This window comes from Chiloscyllium punctatum, chromosome 22 (assembly GCF_047496795.1).
Source record: "Chiloscyllium punctatum isolate Juve2018m chromosome 22, sChiPun1.3, whole genome shotgun sequence".
Lineage (NCBI taxonomy): Eukaryota > Metazoa > Chordata > Chondrichthyes > Orectolobiformes > Hemiscylliidae > Chiloscyllium > Chiloscyllium punctatum.
The window spans coordinates 77,470,663-77,491,900 of NC_092760.1; the positions used below are offsets into that span (position 1 = coordinate 77,470,663).

At 37.8% G+C, this 21,238-nt stretch overlaps 1 protein-coding gene across 2 annotated transcripts in view; it reads left to right on the forward strand.

Moving 5' to 3' along the window:
- Positions 1-21,238, forward strand: part of ttc17 (tetratricopeptide repeat domain 17) — a 96,511-nt gene that overhangs the window by 69,530 nt on the left and 5,743 nt on the right. The window contains exons 18-24 of one of the 2 annotated variants that reach the window (XM_072592665.1): positions 2,324-2,595; positions 4,933-5,107; positions 6,467-6,587; positions 9,642-9,801; positions 12,716-12,799; positions 14,294-14,413; positions 21,082-21,225. In XM_072592665.1, coding sequence (XP_072448766.1) covers positions 2,324-2,595; positions 4,933-5,107; positions 6,467-6,587; positions 9,642-9,801; positions 12,716-12,799; positions 14,294-14,413; positions 21,082-21,225 — 1,076 coding nt within the window. The remainder of the gene's footprint in view (positions 1-2,323; positions 2,596-4,932; positions 5,108-6,466; positions 6,588-9,641; positions 9,802-12,715; positions 12,800-14,293; positions 14,414-21,081; positions 21,226-21,238) is intronic. The other variant, XM_072592667.1, reaches the window with a different exon arrangement.

Sequence of the window (21,238 nt, forward strand, 5' to 3'; positions counted from 1 at the left end):
AGTAAGAGATCTCCCTTTTAATACAGATATAAGGATTTTTATTTATTTCTCTCCAAAGGTTGTTAGCCTTGGAATTCAGAATAGTAGAGGCTGGATGATTGAATTTATTCAAAACAGAGTTAGGTTGCATTTTAATTGACAAAGGCATTTAGGATTATGGGGTTCCGGCAGGAAAGTAGAGTTGAGACCACAGCAAGATTAGTCATAATCTGATTGAATAGTGGAGCAAGTTTGAAGGAACATATGATCTGCGTCTTGGTCCTAAGTTCCTGTGATTTGGCGAGCTTGTTGGGCCAATGGGCTTTTTTTTCAGTGTTTATTTGTTGGTAACAAAATCACTGGGTTCACCTACACTAAATGGGCTGTGGCATTTCAAGATCGTAGCTCATCATACTTCCCAAAGTCAACTAGAGTAAATACTGGCCCACTAATTGATGTTGATATCCACATTGTATGGGTGGTTTCTGGAGGTGGCGGTGAGGTTGCTGTTGAGCTGCTGCATGGTCAGAGATAGGCTGGGTCTTGGTTGATAGACGCTCCCTGTTGCAAACCACAGGTATTAGTACACCATGGAAAGGCTGAAGTTGTATGGCTGGGAGCAGAGCAACCTCAAGTCTGAGCAAGGGAGAGTAGTAAAGTAGTACCGATTGGGTCATGTACCATAGTAAACAATGTTAAAAAATAATCTGATCATGTGCAATGAAATTTCCAGCCCCAGTGACTTAAAACATTGCAGTGATGCTACTGTATATGACCAATGTTGGACATGAGACTCCCCTGTATTCAAGATTGAAAAGGTTCTATTTGGACATTCCCAACTCAGAAATCACCTTTAAAAATGTTGGACTGTGCTCAGGTGTCAAAATGGATCAAGTCTTCACATTAGCTGGAATCAGATTTTTAGAAAGAAGTACACTTTTGAAACCGATGTATGGGGGAACAACACATTTGAGCAACCTTCATGGTTTAAATTGATCATTTAGCTGTAACACAATGGATAGAGGATTCATCTGTAGCTGCAATGAGAGACTACCCAGATAAATGCTGAAAGCTTCAATATGAAAAAATGATAACTACAAGGAGTGAGGTTAGAGACATTTATGACAATTATAGGCAATTGACAGGAGTTGGGGGATTAAATCAGTAGAATGAATCTCAAAACTATCCATGGTATGGTTTGATCAATTAATTTTTTCTAAACAAAACACAAGGGTTAGAAAATTATGCATGACACATTAGGTTTGGAAGTGAAGATCGTGGTATGTGGGCTATATCAAGTAATGTGGCAATATCACACCAGTGGTCAGCGAGGTCTGTCTCAAAGGCAGGAGCAACTCACTGTGTTCTTTAACTAAATTCTGGACATCATGACAAGATTCTCACTAGGAAATGGGGAATTGCCTATTAAAGAGAAATATTGCCTGTTAACCTTACTATGAACCTCCCTGGGTGCTCACCGAACTTCAGCCGTGCTGGAAAAGCACAGCAAGTCAGGCAGCATCGAGGAGCAGGAAAATCGACATTTCGGGCAAGAGCTCTTGCCCAAAACATCGATTCTCCTGCTCCTCGGATGCTGCCTGACCTGCTGTGCTTTTCCAGCACCACACTCTTGTCTCTGATCTCCAGCATCTGCAGTCCCTCACTTTCTCCCAGCTGTGCAGCCTGTTTGATGGGTGTGATTAGCAAACCAATAGACAAGCTTCCAGATTCAGAAGTCATTGCATGCAGGAACCACAGAAGTCCCATTCTGAAGAAGGTTCATTGGATCTGAAATGTTAATTCTGCTTTTCCTCCACAGATGCTGCCAGACCTGAGTTTTTCCAGCAATTTCTGTTTTTGTTTGATTTCCAGCACCCATAGTTCTTTGGTTCATTTGAAACTTGTAATTGCTTCCTGTCAAATTGAAGCACTTATTAGTAGGATAAGGGAGCATCTTTATAAAACGGAACATGTCCACGTAGCAACTCAGCCATTTGGAATCAAGGGTAATTGGTCTAATGCTGTACCATTGCAGAACTGTTTGCAGTAATGAAGCCTGTGCAGTACTACAGTAGTTGATCTGTGATCAAACAAGCTAATAACACATTTTCATGTAGATCACCAAGCATGAGACAACTAACACTTTGGAATGTTCTCCACAGTATATCTTGACTCATTTACTCTTCTGCTGTATAGATACTATGTTCTGTTGTCTTAGTTCCAGACAATTCAAGATCATGTCATTTATGGATTCTTTAAGGTATGTTGTATTTGTTTTGCACCCTGAAGAAATCATTACCTCTCTTTCCAGTATTGTTAATTAATGGGTACTTGCTGTTTATAGCTGTAATTATAGCAGAAAACAACAGCACTAATGAAAGAGAAATTCCCAAAACCTTGGAGACTGATGAAAATCCATCTGCCACATCAGAAGTTTTTGAAAATACTTGGCCCTCAGAAAAAGACCTTTTGGGAGCATTTGAAGGAGCATTTGAGGTTAAAGGTCACCGAGTGGACCTACAGGGGATTCGGGTTTTAAAGAAAGGTGTCCAGGATGGAGTACCAGGATCCTGTTTTGGAGATTGTGAAGATGATGATGACGATGAAGCCGAATGGGTAAGATAAATTCAGTAATAAAGGGAATTCAATCTTTTTTTGAGTTAATGCTATTTTTGCAATCAATGTGGTTTGTAGATAAACAGAGTCTGTAGATGTTACTTGGTCATTTGTTTATTTCCATGTGCTACTTTGTTATCTATAAACTGATCCATAAATTATTGACGTATGTATCTATAAACGTGCATATTCCATTGGTCTCTGGTCATGATAGCTTCTTAAGATGTTTTGTATCTGAGCCCATCATCTCCTATTTTTTATTGTGACAGCTTAAAGGTATTTGATTGGCTGTGAACCACTTAGGGTGTCCTGAAGTCATGAAGTGTATTGGATGAATGAAAGTCTCTTTAGAACTCTTAGTATCTGTGCCCTTGAAAAGAACGCAAAAGATGTTCAAATGACAAGAGGTTTTTATAATATAATTACATATATTGTTTTGTATTTATGATTGTAGCAGTGGGAGTTTCAAACAGGCTGTCAGGTTTGAACCTTCACAATTCTTTAAATATCCCTGAAAAAAATTATCAAATTGAAAGTTGAGATTGAAAGTTATCACATTTGTCAATAACAGTCATACAAATGTTAATAAATCACACTGTCCATATTTGCTCAAAATTAGCTATATTCTACTTCTGGAGGTGGCTAACTAAATTTGAAACATTGGCCAAGAGATTACAGTTAGGATCAGAATTCTTAGTTTCAACTCTAATTAGACATAAAAAAAATTATTGCAATTAGATGACTACTACTGTGGAAATTCTTGGACAGGAGCCTCCTGTTATAAAACAGCAGACACGTGTCCAGGAACCATTGAAGCCATCAATGGAGAGAATCATTGCTGAATTCATGCCCCTTTTTATAGTGCTGCATGCCGTAATCTGTAAAGTGTTGGGATAGGTTGCCAGCTAGGTAGGGAGAGGAGGGTGTGAGATGAGTGAAGGATGTATGGTGTCAGTTTCATAGATGAGTCTTTTAAGGTAGGTCAGGGAGCACCTGTCAAATTTTTCATCCCTTAATTCCTTCCCTAGATTAGGGCACTGAGAACTGCTAGTGCCATTGTAAAATTAAGTGAGTTAGCACAGAAGGAAAGGATCAACCCCAAAATCTTCAACTGAATGGAGTCACTGAGCCATTGAGGGACCCCAATTTTTAACGTGTAAATGCAAAAACAATATCTAAATAAATCCTCACAAAATGAAGGGCAGTGGTGTGTTGGACGTTATTGCGGGAGCATTGGAATACAAAGGATAAATTTGTGCAGAGTTTTTGAGAGTCCACATTTTAGAATACTGTATGTATCTTTAAGATATATTTGCAATGGAGCCACACAGCAAATGTTGACCCGATTCATTCCTGGGATGTGAGGACTGTCCTTTGAGTGGCTGAGTAAATTGGGTTTACATGTTCTGGAGTTAATGAGAGGAGACTTTAGTGGAATATTGAAAGGGCTCGACAAGGTATCCCCTGAAAATCACTCTTCTCCCCACCCCCACCCCCACCCCCGGAGCACAACCAGTCCATGCCGAACATTATACTTGACTGGAGAATCTAAAACAAGGGAATCTAAATCTCAGGATAGAAGGGTGATCATTTAGAGTTGACATGAGGAGAAATTTCTTCATGCAAAAGGTTGTGACTCTTCAGAATTCTTTGTTCTAAAGGATTGTGACTCTGTATAATTTAATATATTTAGGGCAGATGTTGATAGACATTTGGTCTTTCAGGGATCCAGTAGAGAAGGGGTGTAGGTGAGTAAAATGGACCATGACCGTAATGAACAGCAGATCAGGCTTTGCGGTCTTCTCCTGCTCCAATTTCTTATGTTCCCAGGAGCACACCATTATGCATTATTAAAAACTGATACATAATTTGAAGCTGGAAAATTGTAAATTGTAGATGTTCAGAGTGCACATATGTGGGGTTTAAACTGTAACCGATTATTGATGTATAAATGGTCTGTCATAGCCCAGGCTGTTTGAAAGTCCAAGACCTTGAATTAGAAGATTTAATGAAGCTATTAAAATATTTTTAAAAACTGTTCATTGATTAAATTTAGTCATGTTATTGTGAAATATATAATGTTTGATTTTTATTTACAACTTTATTTTCAAAATTACAGTTGATGGGCTCAAAAAAAAAGCATGGCTGTGATATGTTTATGTATATTTTTCACTAAGTAATATTTGTGGTCAGCAATTACATTTACACTAGATGTGTATCGATTCTTACATAAACTGCTTTTGACACTCTTAAGAATGATTACTTTTGCAATTAAGACAGAATATACTGCTTGTTTACATTCTTAAATCTTGAAACCCTTCATTTTTGTTTGAAAAGATAACTGTCCAAGTTAAACGTATTAAGAAGTCAAAAATAGACAGTGTAGATAATCCAGACTACAGTATTCGAAGCAGTGAGAAGAGTGACAGTTATCTAGTAACTGAGGAAGATGATCGCTATCGTTCTGCATTTGAAATAAGTGGACCTAAAATACCATCACCAGGACCACAAGGTAAATGATTATCAAAGTATAGTTTGGAATTCATTCGTGCTACTTTATTTTGTGCATGGATCAGCCTCTCTTCCCTTTGGACTAGAATCTTTGTAACACATGTATAAGATTAGATTAGATTCCCTACAGTGTGAAAACAGGCCCTTCAGCCCAACCAGTCCGCCCTGACCCTCAGAAGAGTAACTCACCCAGACTTATTTCTCTCTGACTAATGCACTTAACACTACGGGCAATTTAGCATGGCCAATTCACCTGACCTGCACATCTTTGGACTGTGGGAGGAAACTGGAGCACCCGGAGGAAACCTCACACAGACATGGGGGGAGCATGCAATCTCCACATAGTCGTCCGAGGCTGGAATCGAACCTGGGACCCTGGAACTGTGAGGCAGCAGTGCTAACCACTGAGCCACCATGCTGCCCCCAACCTATATAACCTACATGGAAATTGATCATTCTTCTGGAGAATAAAATAATAATAATTAGTTATAGGATTATGCAAATATTAGAAATAAAAGCAATGTTAGACCATCCACCATTCAGTATAATATATGGCTGATCTTCGACTTCAGCTCCACTTTCCTAACTTGTGGCTTGACTCCCTTAGAGAAACGTCTGTCCAAAGACACTATTCTTCCAACTGAAGGGATTTCTCCTCATGTCAGTCCAAAGTGAAATGTTTGCTATATTACCAATTTGTAATTTCAAACCCTGTGGACTTCTTTGTGGTCAGCACACTTCTCGGTAATACTCATGAAACTTTGTGTGTCCATTAAATTACGTGGTTGCAAATCTCCAATGTCCACACATGTTTTGAACACTGAATGTTAGGAGCATTAATGTGGTGCATTTCACTTTCTCTAATTTTTCTCAGCCAATCCTCATTGTCACACAGATTAGTGAAAATAATAGAATTGCCTATACGTTTGCTATAAACTTCCAGTTTATGCTAACTCAAAATTAGGGAACCTCATCTTTGCAGCATTGCTTGAAAAGTGGTGCTAATGTCACTTTATTAGTCACAAAACAAATTTAGTTCCTGAGATTAGTTCCAGACATTGTTCCTGAGATGAATCAATATACCACTGCATAGTGCTCCATCTAGCAGCCCAATGAAGTACTGCTGAAACTCATTTGCTGCAAATAGATGCACTGTCTGATTTAGCAGGTAGTCTTGTTCTACCATGTAGTATTGTTCTATCGTGTTTTTTCTTAGTAATGAGAAAATTGCATGCACTTTCTTTTGTCTTGCATTGTGCCAAGTTGACTAAAATTTAGGAATGATACATTATGAAGAACAAGGAGATTTATAATACCAGATGCTGTCTTTCAGTTGGCTTCATATTTGTGTATCTTACAGGAAAGAAGCGAGATTATATCAGCCTTGGATGGCCTAGCCCTGATGAATGCATGAAAATCCGTAGAGTGGAACTCACAATGGTTGCAAGCACGTGGCTAGCAGTTTCTGCCAAAAATATAGAGTAAGCCAGATTTCTTTCCTTAGATAATATGAATTTTTTATTGCATATATGTCCTAAATACCTTAGCATACACAGGATGGGAGCATCACGAACGAGGCTGGTGTTTATTGTACATTGAAGCAGTTTTAGTTGTCCTCATTGGACTTTTACCAAATTAACATAGACAAAAGCGCGAGCTGAAATAAAATAATTTAGTCTCCTTTTGTATGTGTTTAAACTATCTCATGTGTGCACTTCAATTTGCCAACAGTGTAAAGTCTACATATCCAAGCTTTATTCTTCAGCAATGAATTAAGTCTTACTGAACATTATCAGAAATTCCATCCTGAAAGGATAGTTCAGAAGTAACTGTAAATTTAGAATTATATATAATTTTAAGGAGTTGATGTATCAGTTGTGATTATCCAAAATTAAAAATGTTTTAAATTGTGATACTGTTTGGTTTCCAGAATGATTTGAAGTAACAAAAACATTCAAGGCATTAATGAATTTCTGAACCTACATGGCTATAGATATTATAACTTGTAAAGGAGAATATTTCTTTGCACAGCTGCCAGAGACGCACTTTTTAATTTCTAACCTCATCTTATTTTAAGATGTGTAGTAAGTGAATTAATTTGCATTGGACAACTTAGCTATAAATAACAAAAAATCAAAAATAATAAACTATTGTAAACTCATCATTGGAAATATTGATTGAAATATTTTTATGGTGGAAGGATAAAACATTGGTCCAAGATATGAATTTACTTAATCTCTGTCAGTCATTTAGACACTAGGCATGTTACTTGTGTTTGGGAAATTATTTTGTACATGTTAGTGGTGTTTTTGTGCTTAGAACAGTTTTGCAGTGATGTTTCTCTTTTACATTCTCGATACTTTTCTGTGCTGACCGGACCATCATCTAAAAATTACGAATTTGTGTTGTAGTAATAAAATAAGTTATCTATCTCATTCATGGTATTTTCACTTCAGTTTTTTAATTAAACCACTTTTTTACGTGAACTAAAATTATCCAGTTTTGCAGGAAAATTAGACATGCTGCAAAAATTTTTGAGGGGTGGAAGAATCCTTCTTCATCATTAAAAACTATGCAAGATGTACATATTGATAGTAGTGGAATGTCCCTGAGCTCATTGGACAATGCGCCTATTTACTAGTATGTCCTCAAGTCATTTGTGATGTGTCACTATCATGATCTAGACAAACTGCCACTGTATGAATTTGATTACAACGGGAGTTTTGGATGATGTAAGAAGAGAGGAAATTTTGAGTAGAACAGAAACACCAACGTAAGATTATAGGAAATTGAAGCAAGAATAAACCATTCAGCCCATTGAGCCTGTTCTGCCATTCAGTAAGATCATAGCTGATCTGGTTGCATTCTTAACTCCACTTTCCTGCCTGTACACACAAACTCAACTTGTTTGTCAGTATATTTTAAAATATGAGAGAAATTCCATGGTTGGAATGAGTTCTGACAAATTGTTACAATTTGAATTAGTGAGCCTGATTGTCCCAAATATCTGATGTTGCCTGATTTCAAAGTTGTTTCCGATCAAAGACCATGTGTTGCTGTTAAGGACACTTTTGTACAACTATGTGGCAGTTAATGTTTGTTATTTGACGTGAAATTTGAAAAGTGCATCTACACTTTAAACACTGAATGTTATGTTACAGTTTTGTCCACTATTTTTTCCCAGGATTGAATCTCAATTTTAACATCGCACCATGTATGCCTAAATAGATAGTGTTGTTATGGGATTGCAGCGATTATAAATGTTTTCCTCATTTCTGCAGGGAAGTCCAGTTTTTGATGGAATGACTCCTGATTCCTACCCCTGGTTTATTTCCAATATATACTGTATACGATATGCTTGCTATATTTGAATCTGCAACCGCCTTTCAGAATTTTCTTACATACCTTAATGGGCTAGATCATGTGTTCATTTTCACTTTTGTAATGGAGCACTCCAACACAATTCTGTTCTTTGATATGCCTATTGAGAAATCTGGTCATGGTCTTGACTTCTGTCCGCACGCCATCATTTGTCAATATCCAGGGTGGAATTCCTACAGTTCCACATGGTATAAGATTGGCTTTATCAGTATCATTGTGAATAGTGCCTGAGCTATTTGCTTATCGTGTAGACTTGATGCTGAAATAGGCTGCATCAAAACTATCCTGCTACCTTAGTCAGATCATTATTTGCCTTACATTGCACAGGTTCCTGAATAGGCCTAAGACCACTAATTTCTATCCTGGATATTGCACAGTTTACAAATGGAAGGATAAGACACTTCAAACATTTGAGCAATAATTGAAGCTAACCATTTCATGTTGCTAATACACTGTACAGGTAGCAATATCAGAGAAAAATGTGTTTAAGCAACAAGTGATTGGACTTTTCTTCTAGTGTAGTCAGAGATTCCAAAGCAGTCCTTCAAATTGCAAGTAAATGGGAAAGAGTAGAGAATTGGGTCAAACCAAATTGGTTTTTCAGAACATCCAAAGATTCAATGGACCAACTGACTGCCACGTGGTATTCTATGAGAATTTAGATATGATGTTTAATTATTGTTAGTCATAAAATATCACCAGAAAATGTGGTTATAGTGACATCAAGTTTAGCTTTTAAAAGAGAATTGGATAAATAATTGGAAGAGAAAATAAATTTAAACAGTTGACACACAAATGTCAGAAGAAATGGGACTAAGCGGATTACTTTTTCCAAAAGCCTGGACAAATAGCAATCTGTGATAATGTAATATGCATTCATCTACTTTTACACAAAATAAACTGAATTGGCTCTGTTTGAAATGGGAGTTGTTGGAAAAGATATAAATCGCAACATTAAAACAGTAGGAAAAGTAACCTGTTCAGATTTTTTGAGTGCAAGACTAATATGCCAAAGGTGCCTTTCGGAATCTTCTAACATTCAATGTTGAGAAAACCAGTCTCCATGTCACTACAGTCACCATTGTAAATAAGTTCCAATGATTGTCTTTAGTTTTCAGAAACTCATTGTCATGTATTTTGCAACTTTCTTCTAGTATTACAGAACATATTGACTTTGCCACGTGCCTGCAAGAGCCAGCAGTAGAACCTGTTTGTAATGCCAATCTTCCTGCCAGTATGCACACTTTAGACCATTTACATGGTGTAGCGAGTCGACTCAGTATTCATTATACTGGAGAAAGCCAATTGAAGGAGGTGAGCTGAAATGCAGGAAGAAATCACCTCTGTCATGAAACTTCCTGTTTTCTTTACTGATTTATTGTGTGTTAAGTCAAATTTGAAGCTTAAAAAGTACTATATTGATCAGCCAAATAATGTATGTTATAATATATGTCTAATATATTAAATCACCTGTATAACCAAATATAATGATGCAAAGTAATCAAATTATTCCCGATCCTGTGACTGATTGTAGACTACAGCATGCTGTAGTCATAGTGCAATCTTTTATTGGTTCATCACAATATGATTTCGGATACTAGGAATAGTTTCATGCAAGACATGGATGAAGCCATTTGACTGAAGTACTGGTCAGATATCCTTTATCTGCACGTCCAAATATCAAAGGTCTTTCAAGAGCAGATCCAAACAGATCTGTAGATATGCCGAGATCAGGTGCTTTGGAAAAGAATTTTGCTTGGCCTGAACAGGCCTAAAAACAAAGCTTTTTTTTCACAAAGGGTCCAAATCCAGTGTGTCTATGAGGCCATTTGGATTCAGTCAGGCCCTTGGCGGTAGGGAAAAAAAAGAGTTTTGCCTTAAGGTCCATTCACGTCTATTTGGACTAAGAGCCATGTTTTTCCTCAAAGGACCCTATCAGACCCATAGTGGACCTAAGCGTGGTCATTATTTTGTCCCAAATTCTTCTCCTCTGTGAATAATTATCTATACAAAACTATGCACACAATGTGATCAATAATAGTTGGGTGCAGCCCTCACAGGAGGTAATAACCATTTTGAATCACTTACATAGTAAAACAAAGGCCTGTGGAAGCTGATGTTCTGTTAAACCAAAACTGGAATTGCTGGGGAAATATAACAGGTCTGACAGCATCTGTGGAGAGAAAGCACGGTTAATGTTTAGAGTCCAATGACCTTTGTTCAGAACTGACTTACTTAACTGATTCATTAAGCAAGATGGCAAAGATTTCCCAACACAGCTGGCAAAACTGAACAGGTCCCAAAAACTCTTGCAAGATTCAGAATCCGTTTCTTTGATCAGTGCATCTGAGATGCAGTTTGTTCTTTGTATTTCCTTAATGTATAATTTGTATAATCCAGCATTCCAAACAGACTATAATCTTGATTTTAACCCTATTTGCCAGATAGAACAAGCAATTAAAATTTTGCAAACCTCTTTACTGCCTTGTATCCTAAAGCCAAAAATATCTTCTATTCAGAGAAGAGTTGGTCCTGAGGTTTTTGATAAAGGATACCCGACTTATATAAAGGATGTTGTTAGGCTATCATTCAATAGTCATTGTACAGCTTTTTGGCATGTGGTACATTGTTGTACACTCTCTAATACATTGATGTAGGTTGGACTAGATTTAATTTATTCTCTTTAATTTAGTAATGGGATGTGGGCATTGCCAGCTAGCCCAGCATTTATTGCTCATTCCTAACTGCCAGAGTGTAGTTAAGAGTCAACCACACTACTGTGAGCCTGGAGTCACATGTATGACAGCAAAAATAAAGGACATGAGTAAACTAGACAGATTTTTACGACAATCACCAGTGACTGTGTGTTCACCATTAAGTTTACCTCTTTTTTGTTTAAGTTGTTTATTGAATTCCAGGTTCACAGGATTTGCACCCATGTCTCTTGGCATTAACCTAGAGTTCTGGATTAGTAGTCTCCCTCTCCCTTTCTCTCTCCCGGTCTACCACATTTTCTCCTCTCCTCTTCCCCTCCCCCTTTTATATTGGATATTATTAAAGGGCATTATTCTGTTGGACAATGTTTAAAATTTGCACTAATGTACTGTTTACATAACAAGCTTTGCAGTGTTTTATAATTTTCTGATCTAAGTTCACTTATTTGATATTGGATTGGTTATCCCAGAAAAAAAAATAGTTGTGCAGAATCTAAATTTAAGTTTAATCTATTTGCAGATGTATTAAATGAAATGCTCATAGTTTGGGAACTTTAAGAAGTTGATAGAGAGGGTAATGATGTGAGATTAAGGAACATGAATGAAGAAGCATCGTTACCCAGTGAGTTGAAAGAACCTGAGGCTTGCTACCACTGGGATTTGTTGAAGTGAATAGTGTAAATGCATTTGAGGGAGTACTAAGCAAGTGTATGTGGTAGGAAATAATAATTGGTAATGGTGTTAGATTTAAATGGGACAAGGAGGAGGAGGTGTAAGTGCAGAAGAAACATGGATATTTTATAAGAAATAAGAGCAGGAGTATACCATTCAGTCCATTGAGCTTACTGTGCCCTTCAAAAAGATAATGTCTAATCTGGTTATGGTCTTAACCCCACTTTGCTGCCTCTCCCTCAAAACCATTGATTCCTTTGTCAGCAGGATTTAAAATTACAAAAAAATTATCATCACTGGAGCGATTCTGATAAAAGGTTATCACCCAAACGCAGCATGAATTGATTGGCTCAAAGGGCCTGTTTCTGTGCCATGTCTCCAATGTAATTTTATGTAAAAGTTGTTTCTTATCAAGAACCATATGCAGCGCTTAAACAGGGCACTTTGATTTAACTATGTGACAGTAAATGTTGCTAGTTATGACATGAAATTTGAAAAGTTCACTAAAACATCAACCATTGAAATTTTTACATTGCAATTTTCTTTGCCTTCTCCTCCTCCGTTCTTAGACACTAAATGTGCAAAGCTTCAGTTTTGTTGAGAGATGAGACAAGTTGCGATTATCCTCCATAGAACAGAGAAGGTTATGGGGAAATTAACAGAGGCATTCAAAACTAGTAAGGGTTTCAACAGAGTTAATGAAGAAAACCTGCTTACGCTGGCAAGGGTTTTAATAACCAGAGGATGCAGATAATTGACAAAAGGGTGATGAGTGTTAAGAGACAGTGACATTTTATGCTAATTTTAACAGTATTAATAGTTCTACTTGTTTTTACCAATAGGTTTTACAAAATCTAGGCAAAGACAATTATCCATCCCAGTCATTTGAGCAGGTTGGAACACGAATAGCCAAAGTGTTAGAAAAAGTAAGTTGCTTCCAGTGATTAATTTTTAATTGCAGTTCTAAGTTGAATATGACATCCAAGTTTCAGTTGCCATTTACTCATTGTGGACCTAATTTAAGATTCGCGCTAAGTATGAAAGTTTTTGATTGGACATGCAAATCTTTTAGTTTACAGGGAACTCAAATGACTCCTCTTCTGTGTACGTAAAATCACAGAATCATTTATGGCACGGGAGAGGCTGTTCAGTCCATCCAGTTCATGTCAAATCCCAGCAGACAAATCTAAGCAATCCCACTTTACCTTGTGGTCTCTGTAGTCTTGGAAGTTGATTTCCTTCAAATACCTACCTAATTTCTTGTGGAAATCATTGATTTCGCACATCCATCATTGTTGTGAACAGTAAGTTCCAGGTCATTACCAACTGTGTTGAGAAGTTCTTCTCACATTCTTCTTGTACATCAAAGAACAGTACAGCACAGGAACAGGCCCTTCAGCCCACCAAGACTGTGCCAACACATGATGCCTTTCTAAACTAAAAATGTTTTGCCTCGATATGGTCTGTATCCCATTATTCCCTGCCTATTCATATATCTGTTAAGGTGTCTCTTGAATGTTGATGTATCTAGCTCCATCACCACCTCTGGCAGCATGTTCCAGGTCCTTACCACCCTCTGTAAAAAAAAACACTGGCCTTCCACATCTTTAAACTTACCCCCTTTGTTTTTAACCTTAAACCTATATCCCCTAATAATTGACATTGCTGTCCTGGTAAAAAGACTCTGACCATGTATTCTATCCATGCCTCTCATAATTTTGTTAATTTCTTTCAGGTCTCCCCTCATTCTTTGACATTGAAGTGAAAAAATCATGCCCAAATATCAAGTTTGTGTCCCTATTACTCATACAATCAGTTAATAGGAGCTTATTTTCCATATCCATATCCTGTATACCTTTATCAAAATCTCCCCTCAGTCTCCTTGCTGTATGATGTACCTTGTAACTTTGTCCCTTTCAGTATCTCCTGCCACCTTTATTAAATTTATGTTCCCTCTCCCCAACCTTTCTGCCAAAATGTATCATGTTATGTTACAGAATATAAAGAATGTGGGTTTGAATCTGTAGTTTTTCATGTGTTAATTTCTGGCCTTTGCTTCTCATTAAAACATTATATCAGTTCGAAGCTGTATGCAAACCTAAAGCAAGCCTACCTGACCATACGTAACTCTTTGTGGCTCAGAGCAGCAGTAATTTTATGATTAGAAGTACTTTTTAATGGTCAAATATTTAATTCAGTACCACTTTGCAGATCCGTAATATACACTTGTATCTAAATACAACACAGCACACTGATGTAAATCCATCTATGTTCAAAGAAGTAATTATAAAAAAAAGTGTCTAAACATCATTTTTTTTATCCATGGAGTGAGACCACAGCTTTCACATATTTCTCCTAGCTGAATGAGAAACCTTTCAAAATGTTTGATCAGTTCATTATTATGATTTTTAATTCAACAGAATCAAACTTCCTGGGTGCTTTCAAGTATGGCTGCACTTTATTGGAGAGTTAGAGGTCAAGGAAAGAAGGCTATTGACTGCTTACGTCAAGCATTACACTATGCACCTCATCACATGAAAGTAAGAAATTCCGAATGTCATGTTTTAATGAAACATTGTCAAACATTTTGGTTTGAAAGAAACATAATCTTGGGCAGTAAAGTAGACACTGCATATTTTATTCTTTGGTGAGTCTGTGCATTCGGTGTATATGAAGGTTCTAAGTGACTATCGCAATTCCAGAAAAATATTTGATCTATAACTTTCCTTGACAGGTAGGTCTTCGGATTTGCACTTCAATTCTTTTTGTTCTATTTTATACTGACCCATCACATAAAAATCATGTTACTGATTTGAGCACTGCACTTAGTTGAGTTTCTTTCATGTGATGAGTTAATATAATGAGGTTTATTTGCAGAATGGTCTGGTCTCTTATGTGATATTTATATTGCTTCTTTCATATTGATGCAAGTCATTTTTTGAAGGCCAAGTGAAGTTTAGATGGGAACTTTGACTTTAAATGTACTGAAGGCAAAATTATCAGGTTAAATAAGTAGTTTAATGGTACTTAAACTTTGCATCAGATGCACTGTAATTCTAGCCTATGGCAAAAACACATTTCTGATCTGAACCACCACCTCATTGCAATCTTGCAGTTTTTGGTCACAGGGGCACTTAGTCACATGGTTATCCATTTAGCCCTTTTGCCTTTTCCCCCCCCAGTCTTTCATTGTTATCGCAGCTGATTTGTAAATTGCCTTTATACCATATCCCTTAATATCTTTGTCATATTGTACACAAAGAAAGACTTAGAACATCTAGTCTAAATTTGCCTTACATAATCTTGAACCAATAGAATCATAGCTGCCTTGGCATATGTGAAAATTGTACTACTTAAAAATAATTCTGTAACTTGCTAAGTATCTGAAGACGCCATGCCTTCTCCAAGATGAACACAGAACATTACAGTGCAATACAGGCCCTTCAGCCCTCAATGTTGTGCCGACCTGTGAAATTAATCTAATACCCATCTAACCTAAACTGTTCCATTATTATCGATATGTATGCCCAATGCCTATTTAAATGCCCTTAACGTCAACGAGTCTACTAATGTTGCAGGCAAGCCGTTCCATGCCCCTACTACTGAGTAAAGAAGCTACCCCTGATACTGTCCTAACTCTATCACCCCTAAATTTAAAGTTATGTCCCCTCGTGTTAGCCTTCACCATCCAACAAAAAAGGCTCTCACTGTCCACCCATGTAACCCTCTGATTATCTTATATGTCTCGATTAAGTCACCACTCAACTTCTCTCCAACGAAAGCAGCCTCAGTTCCCTCATCCATTCTTTGTAAGACCTTCCTTCCATACCTGGCAACATCCTAGTAAATCTCCTCTGAACCCTTTCTAAAGCTTCCACATCTTTCCCATAATGCGGTACCAGAACAGTACGCCGTACTCCAGGTGCGGCCTTACCAGTGTCTTGTACACCTATTCCTAATGAAGGGCTTTTGCCCAAAACGTTGATTTTCCTGCTCCTCGGATGCTGCCTGAACTGCTGTGCTTTTCCAGCACTACTCTAATATAGAATTTGGTTTCCAGCATCTGCAGTCATTGTTTTTACCCAGTGTCTTGTACAGCTGAAGCATGACTTCGTGGCTCCTAAACTCAATCCCCCTACCAATAAACACCAACACACCATATACCTCCTTGCCACCCAGGTTGATAGGGTTGTTAACTTTCAGGGATTTATGCACCTGGACACAGATCTCTCTGTTCATCTCCACTGCCAAGAATTTTACCATTAGCCCAGTACTCTGCATTCCTGTTACTACTTCTGAAGTGAACTGCATCACACTTCTGCATTAAACTCCATTTGCCACTACTCAGCCCAGCTGTGCATCTTATCTATGTCCTTCTGTAACCCACAACATCCTTTGGCACTATCCACAACACTGCTTACCTTAGTGTCATCCACAAATTTACTAACCCATCCTTCTACACCTACATCCAGATCATTTTTAAAAATGACAAACAGCAGTTGCCCCAAAACAGATCCTTGCAGCACACCACTGGTAATTGAGTACCAGGATGAATTTCCCATCAGCTACCACCTTCTGTCTTCTTTCAGCTAGCCAATTTCTGATCCAAACTGCTATATCACCTTCAGTCCCGAAACTCTGTATTTTGTGCAATAATCTACCATGTGGAACCTTATCACATACCTCACTCAAGTCCAGATACATCACATCAACTGCTTTATCTTCATCCACCTGTTTTGTCGCCTTTTCGAAGAACTCAATAAGGTTAGTTAGGCATGACCTACCCTTCACAAAACCGTGTTGATTATCCCTAATCAAATTATTTCTTTCCAGATGATTATAAATCCTATCTCTTATAACCTTTTCCAACACCTTACCCACAACTGAAGTAAGGCTCACTGGCCTGTAATTACCAGATTTGTCCCAACTCCCCTTCTTAAACAAAGGAACAACATTTGCTCTCTCCAATCTTCTGGCACTACTCCTGTCTGCAATGATGACATAAAGATCAAAACCAAAGGCTTGCAATCTCCTCCCTGACTTCCCAAAGAATCTGAGGATAAATCCCATCCAGCCCAGAGATCTTTTCTATTTTCAGATCTTCCAAAATTGCTAAAATCTCCTCTTTGTCAACCGCAATCCCATCTAAACTAGTAGCCTGTATCTCCATATTCTCACTAACATTGCCCTTTTCCAATGTGAATACTGACAAAAAGTGTTCATTAAGCGCTTCTCCTATGTCCTCAGATTCCACTCTCAACTTCCCACAACTGTCTTTGATTGGCCTTAATCTTACTCTAGTCATTTTTTAAATTCCTGATCTACCTATAGAAGGTCATAGGGTTTTCCTTGATCCTATCTGCCAACAACTTTTCATGTCCCCTCCTGGCTCTTCTTAGCCATCTCGTTAGATTGTTTCTGGCTAACTTATAATTCTCAAGCCCCCTAACTGAACCTTCACACCTCATCCTCACATAAGCCGCCTTCTTTCTGTTGACAAGAGCTTCAACGTCTTTAGTAAACCATGGTTCCCCCTCTCAACAACTACTTCCCTGCCTGATAGCAAGGACCCGCAGTAGCTGTTCCTTGAATAAGCTCCACATTTCAAGAGTTTGCTTCCCCATTCTATGTATCCTAAATCTTGCCTAATCGCATCAAAATTGCCTTTCCCCCAGTTATACCTCTTTCCCTGTGGTATATACCTCTCCCTGCCCATTGCTGTTGTAAACATAACTGAATTGTGGTCACTATCGCCAAAGTGCTCACCTACCTCCAAATCTTAACACCTGACCAGGTTTATTCACCAGTACGAAATTCAATGTGGCTTCGCCCTTTGTTGGCCTGTCTACATACTGTGTCAGAAAACCCTCCTGCACACATTGAGCAAAAACTCGCCCATCTAAACTACTTGAACTATAGCATTCCCAGTCAATATTAGGGAAGTTAAAGTCCCCCATAACAACTACTGTTACTCTTGCTCCTATTGAGAATCATCTTTGCTATCCTTATTTTATGTTATGACTTTTTTAAAAATGTAAAAGCCCTATCCTGATCCGTTCATTCCTTATGGTTTCCCTGATAGCATTATCCATTCACTTTTCTGTTTTCCGCACTACATCACAGTCTTGACCCTTATGTTCCAAGTGGAACTGTTTCAGTACTCCAATTGCAGCTTAATTGAAACATTCAGCTTATCTCTAGGATATAAATGCAGCTAATTTGGCAGGATTATATAGTGACCAGCAGGTAAACTAAAAAAGATCTGCTGCACCTGACCCAAGGAGTTAAATTCCCATTACTTCACACACCACAGCATAAAAGCAACATATTGCTGATGCTGGACATCTTAAATAAAAACAAAGTTCTGGAGAAACTCAACAGATTTGATAACATTTAGAAAAGATAAAAGGGTGCTTTTGAAAAAAACAAGAGTTAATGTTTTCATTTCAACATGAAATGGTGGAGATTGGTATAAATAATGACAGTATTTAAAAGGCATCTGGATGGGGATATCAATAGGGAAGGTTTAGAGTGATATTGCCCAAATGCTGGCAAATGGGGCTAGATTTATTAAGAATATATGGACGAGTTGGACTGAAAAGGTCTGTTTCTGAGCTGAATATCTCGAATCTGAGGCATATTGATACCACAAGAATGCTGAATTTCTCCTGCATATCCTACTTTTATATAAAATTAAAGCACTTTTTCCAGCTACCAATATGACCAATTAGATGTTTTTTTCTGTATCAGGCTTTAAACATAAGATCTATCAACTGTTTTTGTTTTAATATGTGTGACTCTTCAGGAACAGCAACAAAAAACCTATTTCTCTACTGATATTGACTTTCTGAAAGAAGCAACACTTTTGCCTTCAAGGACAATCCATTGGCTAAAGGATAAAATATAAAATGTTAGGGATTTTTCTTTTGTTGTCCTGACATGGGTGGTCAAGTTACTAATCATGCATGGTTGTCTGTGAAGCTTTTCAGATGCAGCTTGCTTAGGAAAAATTACCTTAAGATGCTTCTTCAAACACCCCTTCAAACGAATGAAGACGTTTGACCCTAAATTCAACAGAACAGTTTCATTATCAGCAATGGAAAATCAGCTAAACGGCTTGTTCTGAGTAACCTTCCCTCCTGCTCTGTTTTTAGAAGGCTCCCTTGCAGCTGAACTAGATTTTTAAAAAAACCTCTCCGCCACTCACTGATCAAAACTGGACTCTAATGGTCTACAACAATGGAAGCAGTTATCACCAGTCATCTGATTTCTAAAAAGCCTTGTTTGAGAAAAATCATTAGAGTCCACAGTGGACTTGCAGCTACTACTTTTAAATGATTCCAGGTATTTCCACAAAACATGAAATCAATCAATTTTATGCGATCCTTTAAAACTTAACTTATCCAAGCAATTTTCATAATATATTTCAGTGTACCTCCTGCTCCTTTTACTTCTCCTTTTAATTCCAAAATTCAGTGAATGTTCATTTTCTTAAAGCATCTTCTGAAGATTAGCATGGGGGGGAATCCAGTGAGTTCACAATCTCCTTTGTTTCTGTTCCCAATGAAGAATCTATGATTTTAAAAGTTTGGAGATTACGTACAATGCAGAAATATCATGGACATTGGGGATTTAACAAACCTAAGGAGGGCATATGATAGGTCCCTGTTTTAATCTGTTTCACTTTGATGTCTTCTAATGAGGCATGTGTTCTTGGTTAGTATCATGAGTTTTGTTTTCAAAATTAGTTTCATCCCAATCTAGTGTAGGACTGTAACACTGGATCTGTGTCATTTTGCAGTGGCATTTGTCACTTCCTGACCTTTCTCTGGATGCTGACCTACCAGCTCTCAGCCTTTACTACTCCCTAACCCACCCTTTCATTGCTGACTCATGAAGCTGTCCTCACGTAAAGCCCTTGGTCACAGTAAGGTTCAAGATTAACTAGTGGTGGAGAGAGGTTTCAGGAAGCAAGATCATCTGCAAGTGGAACTTAAGTAGAAAGATGGCATATTAATTTTGTATTTTATGTTGAATGTTTTTAAATTTAGAATCATGGACCAGCATCCCCACAGTGCAACTAATGGCCATTTGGCCCATTGATTCTGTACTGATCCTCTGAAGAGCATCCCACCCAGACCCACCCCTCCCTTCTTCCCGTACCCTGCACTTACCTTGGCTAATCCACCTAGCCTACATGTCCCAGGACATTATGGGACAATTTAGCATGGCCAATTCACCTAAACTGCCCATCTTTGGACTATGGGAGGAAAGCTGAGCACCTGGTGGAAACCCACGCAGACATCCTGTGAATAAGGAGGTCTTCCAGGAACAGTGGGTGGTGGTAGGTTGGGGCTAGAACTGGGCAAGAGCTGTGCCACAAAAGCAGGGTACGTATTAATGAAATAGGTTTGGTGAAATCACTGAGAGATTCTAGGCAACTTCACAGAGAGAAGCCCTCTGTGAAACTTTATAAAACCAGAACTAAGCCAAAAAAAAGTTTATTCAGCCAAGTGTCTTATCAGCAATATTCAAGTTCAGTACCACTAAGTAAATGTACATTCGTTTGTGCTTTTGACTAGATTTTGACTAAAGTTTGCCATTCCTAGCTTCAAAAGATTGAATATTCTTGATTTAGGACTTAAACCTGTTTAATTAATCATCTAGACATAAAAATTGCAGCTGTAGCCACCATGCCTACCTTAACTGCTTTTGCAGACCTTGCTAATGCTACTGTTAAACTGAGGAAAATTGTTTTGCCTTCTGTTATCCACCAAACCTTGTACAGGATTCACAACGTATTGAGCCTTTGGAATTGTGATAATCCAAATTAAGGGGATAAACGTTTGGAAATACGTGATATGAAATTATACCAAATCCATCATTACACAAAAGATGAGAAGTTATTTTAATATTCATGGAATTTTTTTGACTAAAGATGTTCAATCTAAAATAATTTCTCTCTGCGCATGCTGTTAGATTTGCTGCATATTTTCAGAATTCCTTTTTAATTCTAAATTTCCAATATCTGAAAAATGTTAATTTTGTGTTATTGATTAACTTAGTTTTGGAGACGGTCCTTGATATTCAAGTTTGCAGGTTGTTTAATGATCATCTCCTGTAGATGACCTAACATTGAGATGCAGTAAACTGGACTGAAAAGTCTTTATCGATTCCTCCTTTAACTTGCTTTGTTATTTTTGAGCAGGATGTGCCTCTCATTAGTTTGGCAAATATTTTTCACAATGCTAAACTCTGGGATGATGCAATCATCGTCGCTACTATGGCAGTGGAAATTGCCCCCCATTTTGTTGTCAATCACTTTACCCTGGCTAACGTCTATTTAGCAATGGTAAGTAGCACTG